Genomic DNA, 18,839 nt, shown 5'->3' on the forward strand with positions numbered 1-18,839 from the left:
GTGAGGCCTCTTTTGTGACTGACAGAGCCCGGGTGCCCCCTGTCTGAGGGAAGAAAATTTAATTAAAGAGTACCGAAAAAATAGAGAAAAACTCTGGAAGTCACATGCTGTCGAAATAAATGAACTCGTGAATGATAACTACCTTTATCTGGGGCTATTAGAAGTAAAAAAGTACTCCAGTGAAATCTGAATAAGTTTTGTCAAGGAAGATGAAATCAGATGTGCTTTGATGTGCATTCTGTTCCGTGATGATCCATTGTTAACCATGATAGTTCCAGTGAAAAAGAAAGATGAGCGGATCCTTCCCAAAATGCTCCTCTGAGTCCTCTCTGCTGAGAAAATCACTCACCCGATATCCAGGACTCAAATTTTGGAAGAGGAAGCATGAGCTCTTGAAATTCTCGAAAACAAAATGTGGCCAAGAGATCCATATATTTATTCAGACAAAGCAGGAGAGCATCGGTATTTCCATTAACGAAACATCACACCATCACACACCGACACGACATTGCCCAGACACGATAACCAGCCTGAACGAAAACACAGACACAACACTCATCACAGGAGATTCACTCACTACTCATCGATCACTACCCTGACTCAGCTTCCATTCAACGTGCAGGTCCTCCAACTCAGGCGACCTGGACCTGGATGGTCTTGGGCTTCTTAGGCTCGGGCGGCGGCAGCTTCTCCACGGACACGGTGAGCACGCCGTCGCGGCAAACCGCGGAGATCTTCTCCATGTCGGCGTTCTCGGGCAGCACGAACTTGCGCATCAGCTTCCCCATGCGACGCTCCATGCGCAGGTACTTGGCGTCCTCCTTCTCCTCCCTCTGGCGCTCGCCGCTGATCACCAGCACCCGCTCGTCCTCCACCTGCACCTTGATGTCGCCGGACCCGAGCCCCGGCATGTCCACCACGAACGCGTACGCCCCCGGCAGCTCCTTCACGTCGGCCGGGGTCGCCGCCATGGCGCGCGCGTCGCGGACGTAGGCCCTCGTCGGGCCCTGCTTCTCGCCGCCGGCGTTGCCGGCCTCGCCGTCCGGGATGTCGAGCAGGTGCTGCAGCGCCGTCATCAGCGGGGTCTCCAGCCCGAACACCCTGCCCTCCATTCTCGCTTGCTCGCTCGCTGGATGATCTGAAGACTAAAAGTTGATTTGGATTTTTGATTTGTTGATTTGCTCTGTGGCGATGCGACGGGAGGAGGGCGGGCGGGGCTTATATGGGTGGCCGGAGCCGGGGAGTCTCGAAGGCGGTGGAAACTTCTCAAAAGTGGTGGAATGCGGGAGATGCGGTGTGGCGTCAAGGCGAGCCGATGGAGAACGTTCGAGAGCCTTCGTTGGATTAGTTTCTCGGAATTGCCGTATGTTCGGTTGCATTTTGGCTCCACGTGTCATTCGGGAGCCAGACGTGACAACTGACAATTGTTTGCCGACCGGGGAGAGATATTTGAGGCTTGCACTTTTCTTTACTTTTTGGTTTTAGCTGCATCTATCTATCTATACTTTATTACTAATAAAGAAAGTAAGGTTTCTCCCCTAAATTTTCGTCCGTTTTTTAATTACCCATAATTTCCAGTAGATATTACTGACATTGCCACCGCTTTAGTGGAAAAACGGTTCGCTGAGGTGGGCTAAAACTTTCGTCCGCGCAGTCGTGGCTCCTTTTTTCTTCCTGTCGATCCAATCTGGTCGTGTTCTACTTCCAACACCAGGTCCTCCTTGCAGCCACCAAACAGGAGCTATCGCCCGCCCTCCTTCGGCCGCCGCTTTCTTTTCTGGTCGTGCCCCCAAAGTTGGCCGCTGAGGAGGAACGCAGATCGTCGTACACGCTGCCGCATCGACTCGAACTCCTTGCATGGCGTCGCTGTTGGGTCTCAGACACCACCTCACCGCCTGAAGCCGCCACAGGGATCGGACTAATTTCCCACGTGCTCGCGCCGCCGCCAGCGGTTCCGCAGCTCGTACGGCCGTGGTTCTCCGCCGCTCGTACGTACTGTGAAGGACAAAGCCACTCCTCCGACCGGTCCTCCTCCGCCCAACTCAAAGCTCCTGCCTGCCACGTGCGAAGAAGACCGTGAAGGAGAGGTCGTTCATGGTGCTAGGGCGGAGGGTGTGCTCTGTAGTCTGGTGCAGAACTATGGAGGACAAACAGCAGGCAGCAGATGTAGGACTGTGGAGTCTGGATTAGTGGGCACAAGCAAGCAGAGACATCCTTCTGAATTTTTACGAATCAGTAAACGCAAGCAGCAGATGCAGTCCATGGATCATTGCACTGTTTTATCTCATTGTGATCAATAATTAATACCTGAACCAGCTATTGTACTGTTGAATTAGGTAGCAAACAACAGGGAGTTGAGGTAGTACGTTTAATTGTACTGTTAGTCTTTCAAGAATCTGCTATAAGTTTCGTTTCAAATTGGTCGGAGATGTCCGGCTTTGGTGATTTGCCGTCTCTGTTGGAGCTTGCGGCCGCGTCAAACATAGGGAACAAGAAAATTGTCATGTAATCGATTTTTTCCAATCAAATTTCCCCTGTTCTTACTGGGTCTCTGAGTTTGTCAAGGTCATGTTCATGTTTATTCAGGTATGGTGGATGGGCTGGCAAAAAAAGTGTCCGTCCGATGTATATGTCATGGACACAAAGTGACACATTTATTCAAGCTGTACTGAGCACACTTACGTATTTTACTGATGTATTTGACCCTTCATTATTACTTCTATTTTTTGGGTTTTCTGTTGGATAGTGTTCCCTGAATGGACAGAACAAGCAGTTTGCTTTATCAGCGCCGCCTCCAAGATGCGGGCATTCTGCCACTATGATTGAGAAGAGGCTGCTTGTATTTGGAGGCAGAGGTAATTGTGACTTCTCGATTGGTTTTCTTTTGGGGTTTCTCTGTATCACAGCCATATATTAATGAAGTGATCTACGAGCATGTAGTAGCTAATTGGCAATGATGTAGTGTATACATTAGATTTAAAATAACCCACGTGTTCTCCTCCTGTAGAGATGCTAGGTTTGCAAGCTTCCAACGAATGGGCAAACTAAGGCTAGGGTTGAGCAACTTGCTGAATTTGTGGTAAAACTTGGATCGGGCCAATGGTTTTCGTCAGAAAGTTGGGTTTTCTCCGTACTGTGGCAACATGATTAGAGCATGCACAGATTATTATTACAAGTCTACACAACAGAAAGCTGATGCATGGGGAGGCTCAGAGCAAGTACAATAGAGTCCAGACTATAAGACATTAAATAATACTATACTTTAGATGATTTGGAGGAGAAATAAGGGGAGAGAGAAGGGAGATAGGCTCTTATGTAATAGCTAGCTCTTGCACGTGCTAGGCACTTTGTCAAAGTGAAAGGTAGGCTATATGTTAGTAAAGTACTTCATTTTTATAGCCAACTATTGTACATTTAGCTATATGGTAACTACAAATAACAAGGCATCTTGTTATAACAAGCAGTTGGCTATACTATTTGAATTGCTCTCATAAAGCAGCTTGTTAAGACTATGATGACCAATTTAATCGTCTCGGGAGTCAGGATTGATCATGTTGGCAAAAGGAGAGGTAGCAACAAAGATGAGTCACTAGGGATACGGTGTGTGTGAGATTTCGATTTTCCGTTGCAACGCACGGGCTTGTTTCCTATACCTACTAATAAAGGAAGGAAGGTTTCTCCCCAAAATTTCGTCCGTTTTAAGTTTACCTAGAGTAATGCATCAAAATTACAGATGTTGCCACCGCCTAAACTAAATATGTCGCCCCAACCATCGTTGGTTTGGTCGCGCGCTCGTCCGCTAACGCGGGTGGCCCAGTCAAGTGAAAATGGTTCCCTTGTTCCGGCTTTGCTCCTGGGTCAAGCTGGGCCTGTTATCGCTGTGGATAGGGCCATGTCGGCGGCCGGACAGCCCAATTAACCAGCAAAGAGCTGATCGGGACTATTCTGGAGCACGAGCTATGACTCGACACCTTAATGCAAGATATTTTGTGCCGATAGTCCCACCTCGGTCTCGTATCAAGAGTCCCACCGGTTTATATGTGTAGATTTTCTATCTTGTAACAAGCCACGACAAGCAGCTGAATAATTGTATGGTCACGGGATTAAGAGAGCAATCGCACGCTGTGGTCATGTGGTGGCATGAGGAAGGAAAACGAACTAAAGGAGGAAGTAAAGAAGAAGAAAAGGTAGAGGGCGACTCACCCATTCTTCGGATGATCTCAGATCGTCTAGAGCGGGGATCGCCAATTTCAAAGCAGGACTGGGAGGGGCGGGGGCACCGGGATGGGGAAGGATGCAGAGCGGAAGCGTCTGCTCTGGGTAGAACGGGGGAGGAGACATGAGAGAGATGTGGCCGGTCCTACTCTGTAGGATGGGGGCAGAGAAAGGCGTGCCTTCGAATGGAGTGCGTCGTGGCCTTTTTTTCACCTTTTTTAGGGGCCTATTTTCTATTACTTGTGTGGCCGTAGCGTGGGCCTAGGGAGTTGGGTATTTTTTCAATTCCCTCTTGTGCAGTTTATAAATCTAAATTCAACTTAGTTATAAATGAGGAGCTGTTCCATACATGCCGATATGTGCAAGAAGGCCACAACATATTTGCGTCCATTCATCAAACACTTGCAAGAGTATCCAATAAATATTAACCCGTAGCAATGCAACAGCGTATTTTCTATATCCTATATTCTAATCCATATGTCTATATGAGCTATGAATATATATGTATAAACAAAAGCAAAATGATTTTCGTAGTTGGTCTGGTCTTTTTTGTCCCACATTGAAAAATGAGCAAAAATATATTCTTGAATATTCTCGTTGAAGTAGCCTTCCTGTGAAGTAGCTAAAATTAATCCGCCGCAACGCGCGGGCATTTTTCCTAGTAATATCTAAATTGGAGCAACCCACTAAAGTAATTCTCTCAACATGCAAACATGCCATATCATTTTTTCAGTTTCGTATTTCATATACCCCACAAAACCTGCCATGTCAGCGTTTTCCAAGTTCTGATCGGTCAATCCTCCATGTTAGTTCGCCCCAGGCTTTGCTTTAGGATTTTCTGTTCGCCCAATGATGCATGCAGCCGAACCGAATTTTCGGCCCACATCCAGCCCAGTCCTTCATCGGCCCACTTCTCTCCCGATTCTACGAACCAGCCAGATCTAAAAAAAAGGGGAAAACGTGATGAACCAGAGCCCAATATTATTCGTCTTCCTCATCGACACAACGAACGGATCTCCCGCACAGCCTACGGCCATTAATGCATCCAGCTCTATCTTCGCCATCAATCCCGCGATTCCGACTGATGGCGGCAGATGACGAGTTCGCATAGATTTCTCCCCCTTTAAACTCTCACGTCCACCTTCACCCTCTCACCCTTCTTCAGTTCTGGTGGGTATGGACGCCGCCGCTGGTGAGCCACTCTCTTCCGTTTCCTCCATTGCCCCTAGAAAAGGATGACTAACAGATTTTTACTTGCAGGTGCTCAGTTTGACTTGAACGCCGAACCTGTTGTTCCCGGTCCTAGCTGCATACCATACTGACAGCTACTCTTAGTAAAGTTTTTCATCCATGATCCATCCAGATGCAATCTGCACAAGGAGTCCGGTGTTACAAGATCTATCACTCCCTTTGCATTGATGCGCCTTAGGTTTATCCTCTTCACACTCTGGAAACAAATTTTCCATTATAAGCGAAAAGTCATGTAGATAAATTTATTGGCCTTTTAGAAGCTTGACGAATGCCAGCTTACTAGCTACTTGCCGAAATGACAAGCCTATTGTTTTCTCAAGAGCATCTATAATAATACCGTACTGCTAAATATTGTAGTATTTGCTGTAATCATTGTTGTTGTATCTCTTTTGCAGGTTAGTGGCATACATGGGAAGAAGGAAAAACAGGCGGTGTCTTTGAAAATGTTGTAAAATAAAGGTGACTGGAAGGCAGGCAGTGTCTTTGAAAATGCCATTTTCCTTACTAAGTGATCCGTTTCGTATAATATGCACAAGTTTTCTTTTATGCTATTCTCGAAATGGTCTAAGAAAAATATAGTAGTTCCAAAAAAAATTGTATTCCATGGTGAAATCATTGCTAATCATAGTAATAAGAAATTTCATTAACCTCAATTTTTTCTATTACACTTATATTCTACAATGTATTGTATCAAAATATTTGTTACTACTTCCCGCTGCAACGCGCAGGGAATCATCTAGTTTCACATGTGTTTGGTACCATTGTTGATTATTATAAATCCTATTTGTTCAGTTAATTGTTTCTGTATTATTTTTTGCCTGACCAGCTTTTGTGTATTTTCAGCTATTTTTAACATTTTTATGAAATAAACATCGTGGGAATAAAATTAAGCTTTACTTTAGAACTTCTGAAATAAATAAAATTAGCATTTTTTTTTGAACAGGAAGGGGGGTCTTGAAGAACCCCGGTAGCTACATCCATTACATAGCCGGTGGAGTACAAATTACATGAAGAGCCTTTTATATAAGTGAAAAAATAACTAGGCCTTTGACTTTTGCACCGAAGACCATAAAACAAAGATGAAAAAAAGCAATCCAGTCCAGGTCCTCTTCTGGCTCCTTCTCCACCGCTCTCTCGTCTATGCATCCGATCATGACCGAACGCAGCACCACCGAGGACTAGACCACTTGGGGTACAACGCCAGGAGAACACCACATTGGAGCTGAAGGGCCTCTGAAATGGCTCAATGGCCTGGAGGTTCAAGAACACCTACCTTCGCCGGCAGAGAGGCATTAGATCGTGCGCACCTTTTGCTGGCAACTAGGGAGGGAGTAGCCGCCATGAAGGCCAACAACATCTTTGTCGTCGAGGAATCACTCCCAAGAAGGATGTCGAGCAGCCGCCCCAGCATCCCAAAGTGTATAATTGCTGGAAGTTTGGACCTAATTTTTCCAATAGGTCTTGTCCCCTTTGGTTCATATTAAATTATAAATGTTTTGTAGGATTAAAACTCTTATGAATTTTTCTATATGACTTGTTTAATTTATAGGAGTTAATAACATGTCAACTTGAATCCTAGCTGGTCATGTATGAACCAAAATATGTCACTGGGCAAGATTCAGGCCTCTTTATGCAGATGTTTTTGTACTAAATTTGTGGGGATATTCACTTTGGCTCATAGGAGCATTTGCTCCCATTATGTGAATCAACATTTCGAAGTGTCAAAAAATTCTAAAATAAAATTTTACATGTACATCTACACATTTTATGTTCGTACAAAAGTTTTTAAAAAAAACTAAATTTTTGTGTGGCTCCTGTAAAAAAGACAAATTTTGATGCCATAACATAACTACATACAGGACATTTTTTCTTTGTCTTTTTTGTACAAGCCACATAAAATGTTGTTTCTCCACGAAAACTTGTGCACTAACATAGAATGTCATGATGTACACCAAAAAAATTATGTCAGAATTTTCTGTCATTTTTAAAATATTTTTTAATTATTTTGTATAATAGGAGCATTTGCTCCTATGAGCCAAAACGCCTCCTCCAAATTTGTGTGACTAAAATCCTTGAGATATACTTTATGTGGGTTATTTGATTTTTAGGAGTTAATTCTCTTGAAAAAGTTCCATCTGCTCCAAGTTCTCAGGAAAAACCTTTCTATTTCTTGTGGTGCAAGTGAAATTGAATAAAGTTCTTCTGCAATCATAATCATGTAGGACTTGAGTGAGCATGGCAATAAGATCCTTCATTTTACCTATTTTAAAGTTTTTGAAATCCCGTATATCCAAGTGGACCTAGCTGATAAGAATTACGCATGAAACATTGTATAAAGGAATCATTGGACAAAATCTTGTAGCATTCGATTATGCATATCGTTTGAGATATACTCTATGCGGGTTGTTTGATTTGTATAAGTTAATTCTCTTGAAAAAGTTCCATCGTTTTACATCCCGGCAGATTATTACGAGCTCCTTTTTTGCGAGAAGAATCTAAATTTATTGTAGAAGAAGTTCAGAAAAAGTATAAAGCACCTCAAATATAATAAAAATTACGTCAAGCTCCTATTTATCCAAATGAAATTTATCAGATTTAGTGTATGTTCAATTAGCTTTTAGCTACATTGGAATTTTGGTGATCCCCTCCCCCATTCTTTTATGCTAATTTCCTACATCAAATTGCCAACAAACACAAGACCAGATAGTCCAGCAATCGAAACATCAACCCTTGTACAACTCTTAAGTACTTCTGAACATAAGTTTATGAAATAAACATGATGCACTTTCAACAATTCCAAATAAGTCTTACTTTCGGACTTCTGAAAGATTCTTGCCTGTCATAAAGTTTCCCAAATCTTCTATGAAATATACTTGTTCTGGAAGATTCATATTTAAATTGTATAAACATAATTTGGTTACATTTTTGTCTTGTTTCATATGGATTCAAAAGAAATATTAAAGCATGCATCCATTATCGTAAAATTGAAAAAACACGTAGATACAAAAATATGAGACCGAAGTTTCATGTCAACATAAATTATGTATGATTATGTTTAAAATATGTTTTGTTGCACCCTAGGAAAATAATACTTCCGGGGAAGTTTGGGCCTCTTTATAAGGATTTTTTTTCATATAGGCTTAACTTTCTTAAGAACTTTTTTCATGGTTGTTTGATTTGTAGGAGTAAAAACTCTACAGTCATGTTTCGTCGACCCCAAATTTTCGAAGAAAAAATGAATTTCCTTTTCTTATTCAAATATGCAATATCCACATGGCATCGTGGTGTTCCATGTGCTTACATATTATCATGTATTTGGAACCCTACATATCAAAGAATAGAATACCTAGTGGGTAATGTAGTCTAAATATTCCATTAATCTAACGTGAAACATAGAATTGGAAAAGACATATCACAATGTCCACTTAAATCCTAAATAAAAGGATTTGCATCAAATAATGTTTTCATACTAGAGAAATAATAATCTTAGCTTGCAAGGATGTGAAAATTTATTTTGAAATAGTAGGCAAAGGTATCCGTAGATTTTTTTTTAGGCAAATTAGTCCTACAAATTATGCAACCATCCAAAATTCATCTAAACAAATCTAATAAATCGCCAAAATGATCTATTTTTCTAGAAGTTTATCCTAGTTTTTTTTTCATGATTCGGAGTCAAAGAATTTGCTTCTATATAGGCATACAAGTATGTGCGAACTTAAGTTCTAATTTATGAAATTTAGGTTATATAAATAATTAATTTTTGAAAACCTCAAATGCCCATTAGTTGTTGCATGACTTGAAGGCAGCTCGGGAGGCTACTCGCTCTTTTTGTTTACAATTGATTTGCATTATGATTTGTGAAAGTCAAACTTTGTAAACTTTAAAAAAAAATTGCGAAAAAATAGTAACATGTATAATCTAAAAATTATTGTATTAGAATCTTCATAAAATATATAGGAAAAGGGTCCGTGCGTTGCACTGGGAGTATGAATAATCAAACAATTTAAAAGGACTTGAATTTTGCCCGGCAATCTAGACGGCAAGCACCCTAACCCTAGCCTTGCTTTGGCTTTTACCTATTTTATCCTTCAACATAGTATGAGCGGTGGAAATATGTCTCTCTATATTGTCGACTTATATAGTTCTGTAAATAAATCCTATTTGATTTGTATTAATATATGGCGGATTCTCTAAATGACACTATACATTTCACTTTGGATGTTTACATTGAGAGGCTTGGCATTGTATTGTCATGAATATCAATATCCCAAGATATCAATATTGAGGTTGAATGCCAAATCCTGTTTGGATGGTCGAAGCGATGAAATGCAATATTGCAACATTCCTCAGTTTTCTATCAGCCAAAAAATGCACACATATGAATCAATATTCCTCAATACTATACAAAATGTTCACAGCGCTCATGGCTCTGTAGATGCAAATAACTAAAATTGTCATATATGCACTCTATTTCAGTCAACCTATTGGCAGTTCCGTCTGAACAAATGCATCATACCCAAACTTCAGCATGCTACCTTCAGTTCGCTCGAGCAAGCAACAATTAGCAGCAACAAGAGGTATTGGGAGGACGCAAGCAGCAGGCTCGTGGGGTCAACCACCACCAATAGCTCGGGCAGGCGACAACCAGGGGCGCAAGGGGTGCTGCAGTCAGCGGGCGGAGGTCGGGGATCTGGCTGGGGCCAACTGCTAGAGATCGTGGATCCGGTGGCACGCGGTGTGCTCCTGGAGACCGACGAACCGGCCGAGGAGCGGCCACACCGGCGTTGGGCGCAGCTTCAGCGGCAAGGTCGACCGTCGACGGGCCGTACCTGTCCACGAAGAAATGGGGGGCAGCAGGGACGGACAGGATGAGCAGGGGGGCGGGGGGAAGAGAGAGCCGGAGATTAGGTGGGAGGCGGCGGCGTGCCGCCTCGCCGGAGCTGGAGGAGGAAGGGGCAGGAGTGTACATGCTCTCTCCCGTTCGGACGCTATCTCCCTCCAGTTCTCCCTATTCATATCCTATCAAGAGAGGCGGGGGTGTGCAGGGAGCTCGTGGGCGACAGGGTACGGACGCGGGGGTCGAGAGGGAGCTCGCCGCTAACCGGGAACGGGCGCGGGGGTTGGCAGGGAACTCGCCGGCGTCCGGGTACAGACGCGAGGGTGGGGATCGACCTGAAGCGGTGGTAGGAGCAGTGTGGATGCGTTTGTGCGGGCCCGGCTTGACTTCCGCACGAGCGTTTTCTTTCCAGACTACCGAAACGTTATTTCACTTCGCGGTGGCAACTTTTGTAATTTCGACTGATAACCAGGGGCAATTCAAAAACGGACGAAAATTATGGGGAGAAACCTTACTTCCTTTATTAGTAGGTAAAGATTTTATATTATATGTTCGATATTATGGGTGTTGATGTTTTTTCTAATATTTCGACTGAACATAGTAATTTTTTTACTTTAACTATATCCAAAATACAAAGAGAATATAAATGGAGGAAGTAACTCCCTTAATCTGGCAATTTATGAATTGGGGTGTTTGCTATTAATGAAGTGGGGTGTTTGCTATTAATGAAGTAAGACAAGGCTGAAAATTAGATTGATCTTCACATATGCTCTAAGAAGAAATTAGTTTAAAATATGAATGACTTTCGCTAAATTCAAAACGCAGAGTAAATAAAAATGGAGGAAGTACCTCTCCATCCAAGGTCACTTAATAAAGTGGGGCGTTTCCGTGTGCCAATCCCTATGAGAGTTTTGAAAATTATCAGTTAATAAAGTGGAATGATCTATCTATCTAAAAAAGACAGATCAGGAGGAATTGCTTTGAAATATGAATGGGCTAAGGCATGTTTCTCTCCCCTGGTGAAAAAGCGTTTCGGATTTCTTTCTTTTTCTCACCAAATTTTGAAAATGTTATTAGCTTATGTATGCTGTCATTTACAGGCGCAAATTTTGAGAGATGAAACGGGAGCTCTAAAACTTAAAACACACTACTTGAAATTTTCAAAAACAAGATTGTGGCTAAACGATTGGTACATCTATTCAGACAAAATAGGAGATCGTTCCCATTTCCATTAACAGAACACCAAACATCCAGACTCACACGCGATCCTCTCAAGGCACCGCACCAGCAGATAGAAGAAAACACATCACTCATATCACAGCAAACTCACTCACTAATCATCGATGACTACCCACTCAGCTTCGACCAGACGCGCAGGCAGGCAAAGACCTCTGGTTTTCCATCTCAGGCGACCTGGACCTGGATGGTCTTTGGCTTCTTGGGCTCGGGCGGCGGCAGCTTCTCCACAGACACGGTGAGCACGCCGTCGCGGCACACGGCGGAGATCTTCTCCATGTCGGCGTTCTCTGGCAGCACGAACTTGCGCATGAGCTTCCCCATCCGGCGCTCCATCCGCAGGTACTTGGCGTCCTCCTTCTCCTCCCTCTGGCGCTCGCCGCTGATGACCAGCACCCGCTCGTCCTCCACGTGCACCTTGATGTCGCCGGACCCGAGCCCCGGCATGTCCACCACGAACGCGTACGCCGCCGGCAGTTCCTTCACGTCGGCGGGGGTGGCCGCCATGGCGCGCGCGTCGCGGACGTAGGCGCGCGTCGGCCCCTGCTTCTCGCCGCCGGCGTTTCCGCCCTCGCCGTCCGGGATGTCCAGCAGGTGCTGCAGCGCCGTCATCAGCGGGGTCTCCAGCCCGAACACCCTGCCCTCCATTACCGCTCGCTGATCTGAAGACTGAAGTTGTCTTGGACAGTGGTTGGATTCTTGATTTTCTTTGTGGATTTGCTTGGTGGTGATGCGACGGGAGGAGGCGGGGATTATATGGTTGGCCGGAGGCGGCGCGGGGACTCTCGAAGGGGCTGGAAACTTCTGAAAAGTGGTGGAATGTGAGAGATACGGTACGGCGTCAAGACGAGCTGATGGAGAAAGTTCCAGAGCCTTCATTGGATTAGCTTCTTCGTAAATGCCGTATGTTTGGTTGCATTCTGGCCCCACGTGTCATTCAGGAGTCTCCTTGTCGAGTGGAGACAGATATTTGAATCTTGCACTTTTGACACTCATTCCCCCCCCCCCCCTACTTCCCACTCTCGTTAATCTACAGTACCTGAGGGTCTTCTCGACGGTGCCGGGCCGATCCGAAGCTCATCTCGCCGGCGTCGCCGGTGAAGATGGGCGGAGGAGAGGCGTCGGGTAGATAGTTTAGCTAGGGTTTGCGGCAGTTTGCCGGTAGGGGGCTCTATGCCCAGTAGTGGAGGCGGAAGTCGAGATCTGGCCGCCTGGATCTTGGCTGTTATAGGGTACTACCTCCTTCTTCTTCTTCTCCGGTGGGCGGAGGGGAGAGGGATGGAAGGGGCTGGCGCTTCCTTCAATAACGAAGCAGCGGAGCACCACCTGATGAAGTGCGGAAGCGGCGGGCGTCATCCTTTCCTGGCCGGCCTTGGCGGCGAGGGGGAAAGCATGCACCCGTCGGTGATAGGCGTCGTCGACAAGCTCCTGGCCGACCGTGGAGGCGAGGAGGAGCGCACACATGCCGCCGCCAGTTCTTCTGCATCATCCATGAGGTCTTACCTGCACCGGATTCGAGTGGTGGTGGCCGGCCATCGGCTCGGCTTCTCCCTGGCCTGCCATGGTGGCGAGGAAGGAGAAGCTGCCGATTCGCCGCCTAATGCCTATCGGAGCCAGATGCTGCCCAAGAGGTGCTTTGGAGCTGCGCCTTCTTCGCCGTTGCTGTTGCTGATGCATCGTTCATCCAGGGAAGCTCTACAGTGGGGGACTTATGCCGGCGATGCCCTGCCCCTGCATCATATGGCCGATTGGCGGCCCTTCTCCTGGAGTTCTGACTTCCCAAGGACCAAGAAGTCCAAGGGGAAGAGCTTCTGCTTCCACCACGACGCCGGACCAAGCGGTTCATCCCCGACGCCGGCGTTCGTTCTCTGGTGGAGCGTCTCAGCGGAGATTCTCTTCTGCGGTGCAGAGCAAGGACCTGATCGCGTTTTCCAAATCTTTTTGAGGGTCTTTTCTTTAATAATTTGGTCCTTATCCGGAAATCTCCCGATCCGTAGGGTTTTTTCTGTAATTTGTACCCACCCCATGTTTAATACTAGCAGCTTCTAGGATCTTTGGACCCTACCTTGTTCAAAAAAAAAACCTTGCACTTTTCTTCTCCTTTTGGCTTTAGCTGCATTCACATGTGTTTGGTATCATGGTTGATTATTATAAATCCTATTTGCTTAATTAAAAAAATTCTGCCTTAATTTTCGCTTGATCAGCTTTTGTGCATTTTTGGCTATTTTTAATAATTTGATGAAATAAACAACATGAGACTGCAATTAAGATTTACTTTAGGACTTCTGAAATAAACTATACTATCATAAAGTTGCTATAGTTTTCCATATTTTTCAAAAATAGGGGATGAGCACCCTCGCCTCTGCATACGGAGATGGTCATATACAATATCGTATAAACACAATCTAACTCCCCCTTTTATTTGCGTCTATTTCATCTAAAGTAATATTAATACTATTTTTTGTTGTAGGATCTAACAACGCCAACATAGACAAAAATGGTATTATAGTGTCATGTCCAGTTGAACACTATATAATTACTAGTATGTGTACATGTATAGTGTGTGTCTCAACATTATGTTCTTGTGTTTGATAATAGAAAGAAGAATTAAGTTGTACCTTGCAAGTTGCAAAACATTATAAGACAATGGTCAACAAGTGCAGTAAATGAAATAAGAAATCAGGAGTCGGTAAGATGAAAGCGCAATCCTTTTTTCTAGAAATTATAGTGCAATTCCATTGGATAACAAACAAAGATGGGAAAAAAAGAGAAAGCAAGAAAATACTGAAAAATACTCGTACAACATCCATTTGTTTGTTTCTATTACTGGCCTTTTTTTATATGCACCTAGGATATTTGCACCAGGTTTCCCTTATCCCATTTGCTGCCTCGACCGCTCCCATAAAAAAAGGTGTATAATTGTTGGGACCCAATTTTTCCAACAGGTTTTGCCCCCTTGTGTTCAATTTGAATTATACAATTTTATAGGATTAAAACTCTTAGGGATTTTTCTAGATGACTTGTTTAATTTATAGGAGTTAATAACATGTCAACTTGAATCCTAGATGGCCATGTATGAACCAAATTATGTCATTGGACAAGATTCGGGCCTCTTTATACATATGTTTTTCATACTAAATTTGTGTGATTAAAATCCTCGAGATATACTTTACGTGGGTTGTTTGATTTGTAGGAGTTGATTCTGTTGAAAAAGTTTCATCCACTCCAAGTTCTCGGAATAACCTTCCTATTTCTTGTGGTGCAATTGAACAACGTTCTCGCGCAATCATAATCCCGTAGGACATGAGTGAGCATGTAAACAAGATCATGCATTTTACCTATTATAATGTTTTTGAAATCCCGTATATCCAACAGAGCCTAGATGATAAGAATTACGCATGAAATATTATATAAAGGAACCATTGGAGAAAAATCGTATATCATTCAATTCTACATGTTATTTGAGATATACTCTATGTGGGTTGTTGAATTTATATGAGATGATTCTCTTGAAAAAGTTCCATCTTTGACATCTTGGCAGATTAATACAAGCTCTTTCTTTGCGAGAAGAATTTGTATTTATTATAGATGTTCAAAAGATGTGAAAAGCACCTCAAACATAATGAAAATTACATCAAGCTCCTATTTATCCAAATGGATTAGCTTTTAGCTGAATTGGCATTTTGGTGATCCCCTCCCCCCCCCTTTCTAGTTTGCTAATTTCCTACATCAAATTGCAAAGAAACACAACAAGACCAGATAATTTAGCAACAGAAACATCACCCCTTGTACAACTCTTAACTACTTCTAAACATAAATTTATGAAATAAACATGATGGCACTTTCAACAATTCCAAATAAGTAATACTTTAGGACTTGTGAAAGATACTTGGTTGTTATAAAGTTGCTCCAATCTTCTATTAAATACTTGTTCGAAAGATTCATATTTAAATTGGATAAACATAATTCGGTTACATTTTTCTCTTGTTTCATATGTATTCAAAAGAAACATTAAAACATCTACTTATCGTAGAATTGAAAAGCACGTAGATAAACAAATCTGAGACCGAAGTTTCATGTCAACCCAAATTATGTATGATTATTTTTATAATATGTTTTTTGCACCTTAGGAAAATAATACTTCCGAGGCAGTTTGGGCCTCTTTATAAGGATTATTTTCATAAGAACTTCTTTAAGATTTTTTTTCATGGTTGTTTGATTTGTAGGAGCAAAAATTATAGAGTTATTTTTCGTCCACCCCAATTTTTTAACAAAAAAGGATATTCTTTTTTCTAATGCAATGCCCACATGGCATTGTGTTTACATAATATAGTTTATTCGGAACCCTACATATCAAAGAATACATAGTGGGTAGTGTTGTCTAAATATTGCATTGAAAATATATCTAAATTCTCATGATAACCTTTTGAATCAAACGGAAACATAGAATTGGAAAAGGCGTGTCACAATGCCCACTTAAATCCTAAGTAAAGCGATTTACTTCGAATAATGTTTTCATGCTAGAGAAGTAATAATCTTAGGTTCCAAGGATGTGAAATTTCTTTGGAATTAATAAGGGAAAGGTTTCTGCAGGAAAAATATCTAAGCACTTCAGTCCTACAAATCATGCAACCATCCAAAATTCATCTAAAATATCTAATAAATCCCCAAGTGATATATTTTTCTAGAAATTTGTCCTACTTTATTTTTTTCATCATTTGGAGTCGAAGAATTTGCTTTCTATATAGGCATACAAGCATGTGCAAACTTAAGTTGTAATTTGTGAAATTTAGGTTAAACAATCAATTTTCGAAAACCTCAAATGGCCATTAGTTGTTGCATGACTTGAAGGCAATACACTCAAGAGGCTCACAATTTAGCTCGAGCAGCTACTCCTCCTTTGTTTACAACTGCTTGCATTTTGAGTTGTGAAAGTTAAACTCGTAAATTTTGATTAAATGTTTACGAAAAAGCCATTTGAAATACGAATGGGTCAAGTCATGTTCCCCTGCTGAAAAAGCGCTCGGATTTCTTTCTTTCTCTCAGAAAATTTTGAAAAAAATACCCCCACATGTTATTAGCTTATATATGCTGTTATTTACAGGCGCAAATTTTGAGAGACGAACGGAACCTCTAAAACTTAAACCGCACAGCTTGAAATTTTCAAAAACAAAATTGTGACCAAACGATTCATACATTTATTTAGGCAAAGCAGGGGATCGTTCCCATTTCCATTAACGAAACACCAAACATCCATACTCACACGAGATCCCTTTCAAGGCACCACACCAGCAGATAGAAGAAAACACATCACTCATCACAGCAAACTCACTCAGCTTCGATCAGACGCGCAAGCAGCAAAGACCTCTGGTTTTCCGTCTCAGGCGACCTGGACCTGGATGGTCTTTGGCTTCTTGGGCTCGGGCGGCGGCAGCTTCTCAACAGACACGGTGAGCACGCCGTCGCGGCACACAGCGGAGATCTTCTCCATGTCGGCGTTGTCCGGCAGCACGAACTTGCGCATCAGCTTCCCCATGCGGCGCTCCATCCGCAGGTACCTGGCGTCCTCCTTCTCCTCCCTCCGGCGCTCGCCGCTGATGACCAGCACCCGTTCGTCCTCCACCTCCACCTTGATGTCGCCGGACCCGAGCCCCGGCATGTCCACCACGAACGCGTACGCGCCGGGGAGCTCCTTCACGTCGGCCGGGGTGGCCGCCATGGCGCGCGCGTCGCGGACGTAGGCGCGCGTCGGGCCCTGCTTCTCGCCGCCGGCGTTTCCGCCCTCGCCGTCCGGGATGTCCAGCAGGTGCTGCAGCGCCGTCATCAGCGGGGTCTCCAGCCTGAACACCCTGCCCTCCATTCTCGCTTGCTCGCTCGCTGGATGATATAACATATCACGGTGCTTGCTATCATAATAGCTTTTCTGCCGAGATTGTGCTATCTTGAGATTGTCACGAATGATTCGCACCTTTTCTTCAGCCTCATTGATGACATCGGGGCCAAAGATTTGCCTTTCACCGGTTTCAGACCAGTTTAGAGGTGTTCTGCATTTGCGACCATAGAGAGCTTCGAAGGGTGTCATGCCCAAACTGGCTTGATAGCTGTTGTTGTAAGAGAACTCAGCGAATGGAAGACATTCTTCCCATTTCATGCCGAAGGAGATAACACAGGCACGGAGCATGTCCTCGAGAATCTGATTGACTCTTTCGACTTGCCCACTCGTTTGCGGATGGTAAGCTGTGCTGAAGAGCAGATTAGTTCCCATAGCTTTCTGAAAGCTTGCCCAAAACTTGGAAGTGAAGATACTTCCGCGATCAGAGCTTATTTCCAAGGGAACACCATGAAGAGAAACAATCTTTGCAGTGTAGAGCTCAGCCAACTGACTAGCAGATATTGTTTCTTTGACAGGAAGAAAGTGAGCAAACTTTGAAAGACGGTCGATCACCACGAAGATAGCATCATTGCCTTTCCGAGACTTTGGAAAACCAGTCACAAAGTCCATCTCAATCTTGTCCCATTTCCATTCAGGAATTTTCAGGGGTTGGAGGACACCGGCAGGTCTCTGATGTTCTGCTTTGACACGGCGACATACATCACATTCTGAGACATAGCGAGCAACATCCCTTTTCATCCTAGTCCACCAATAGGTAGACTTGATATCGAGATACATCTTTGTGCTGCCAGGATGGATAGAAAGAGGAGTGTCGTGAGCTTCTTTGAGGATGAGATTTCTCAGGTCTGGATCATTCGGAACAACAAAACGACCTTGGAAGAAGAGAGTTCCTTGATCGTCGAGAGAGAAAGACTTGTACTTGGGCTTGTGCATATTCTCTTTGATATTCTTGCTGCAAATATCTCGCAACTGTCCTTTTCGGATCTTATCTTCAAGAGTTTGCGTGATCACCAAGTTTGCAAGGTAACCTTGGGGAACAAGCTCAAGATTCAATTTCCTGAATTCTTCACAAAGAGCAGGTTGACTTTCTTGAATCATGAGGTTGTTGCAATAGGACTTGCGACTAAGAGCGTCAGCCATGACATTAGCTTTGCCTGGAGTGTAGTTGATAGACAGATCAAAATCATTGATGGTTTCCATCCATCTCATTTGACGGAGGTTCAAGTTGGGTTGTGTGAAGATGTATTTGAGACTCTTGTGGTCGGTGAAGATCTCACATTTGTTGCCCAACAAGTATTGGCGCCATGTTATTAAAGCATGTAACACGGCTGCAAGCTCAAGATCATGTGTGGGATAGTTGAGTTCATGCTTTTTCAACTGACGAGAAGCATACGCCACAACTTGACG

General features: G+C 43.6%; 3 protein-coding genes across 3 annotated transcripts; all 3 read right to left on the reverse strand.

Moving 5' to 3' along the window:
* Positions 1–632: 632 nt before the first annotated feature.
* Positions 633–1,112, reverse strand: LOC124667473 (17.5 kDa class II heat shock protein-like). The gene has a single exon (XM_047204745.1). It carries the CDS (start codon positions 1,110–1,112, stop codon positions 633–635), a length of 480 nt encoding a protein of 159 aa, XP_047060701.1.
* Positions 1,113–11,634: 10,522 nt separating this feature from the next.
* Positions 11,635–12,187, reverse strand: LOC124667490 (17.5 kDa class II heat shock protein-like). The gene has a single exon (XM_047204757.1). The coding sequence runs from the start codon at positions 12,185–12,187 to the stop codon at positions 11,708–11,710; it is 480 nt and encodes a 159-aa protein (XP_047060713.1). The 3' UTR covers positions 11,635–11,707.
* Positions 12,188–16,919: 4,732 nt separating this feature from the next.
* On the reverse strand, positions 16,920–17,399 carry LOC124667526 (17.5 kDa class II heat shock protein-like). Its single transcript, XM_047204794.1, has one exon. The coding sequence runs from the start codon at positions 17,397–17,399 to the stop codon at positions 16,920–16,922; it is 480 nt and encodes a 159-aa protein (XP_047060750.1).
* Between the last annotated feature and the right edge of the window lie 1,440 nt (positions 17,400–18,839).

Source organism: Lolium rigidum, chromosome 6, assembly GCF_022539505.1.
Source record: "Lolium rigidum isolate FL_2022 chromosome 6, APGP_CSIRO_Lrig_0.1, whole genome shotgun sequence".
NCBI lineage: Eukaryota > Viridiplantae > Streptophyta > Magnoliopsida > Poales > Poaceae > Lolium > Lolium rigidum.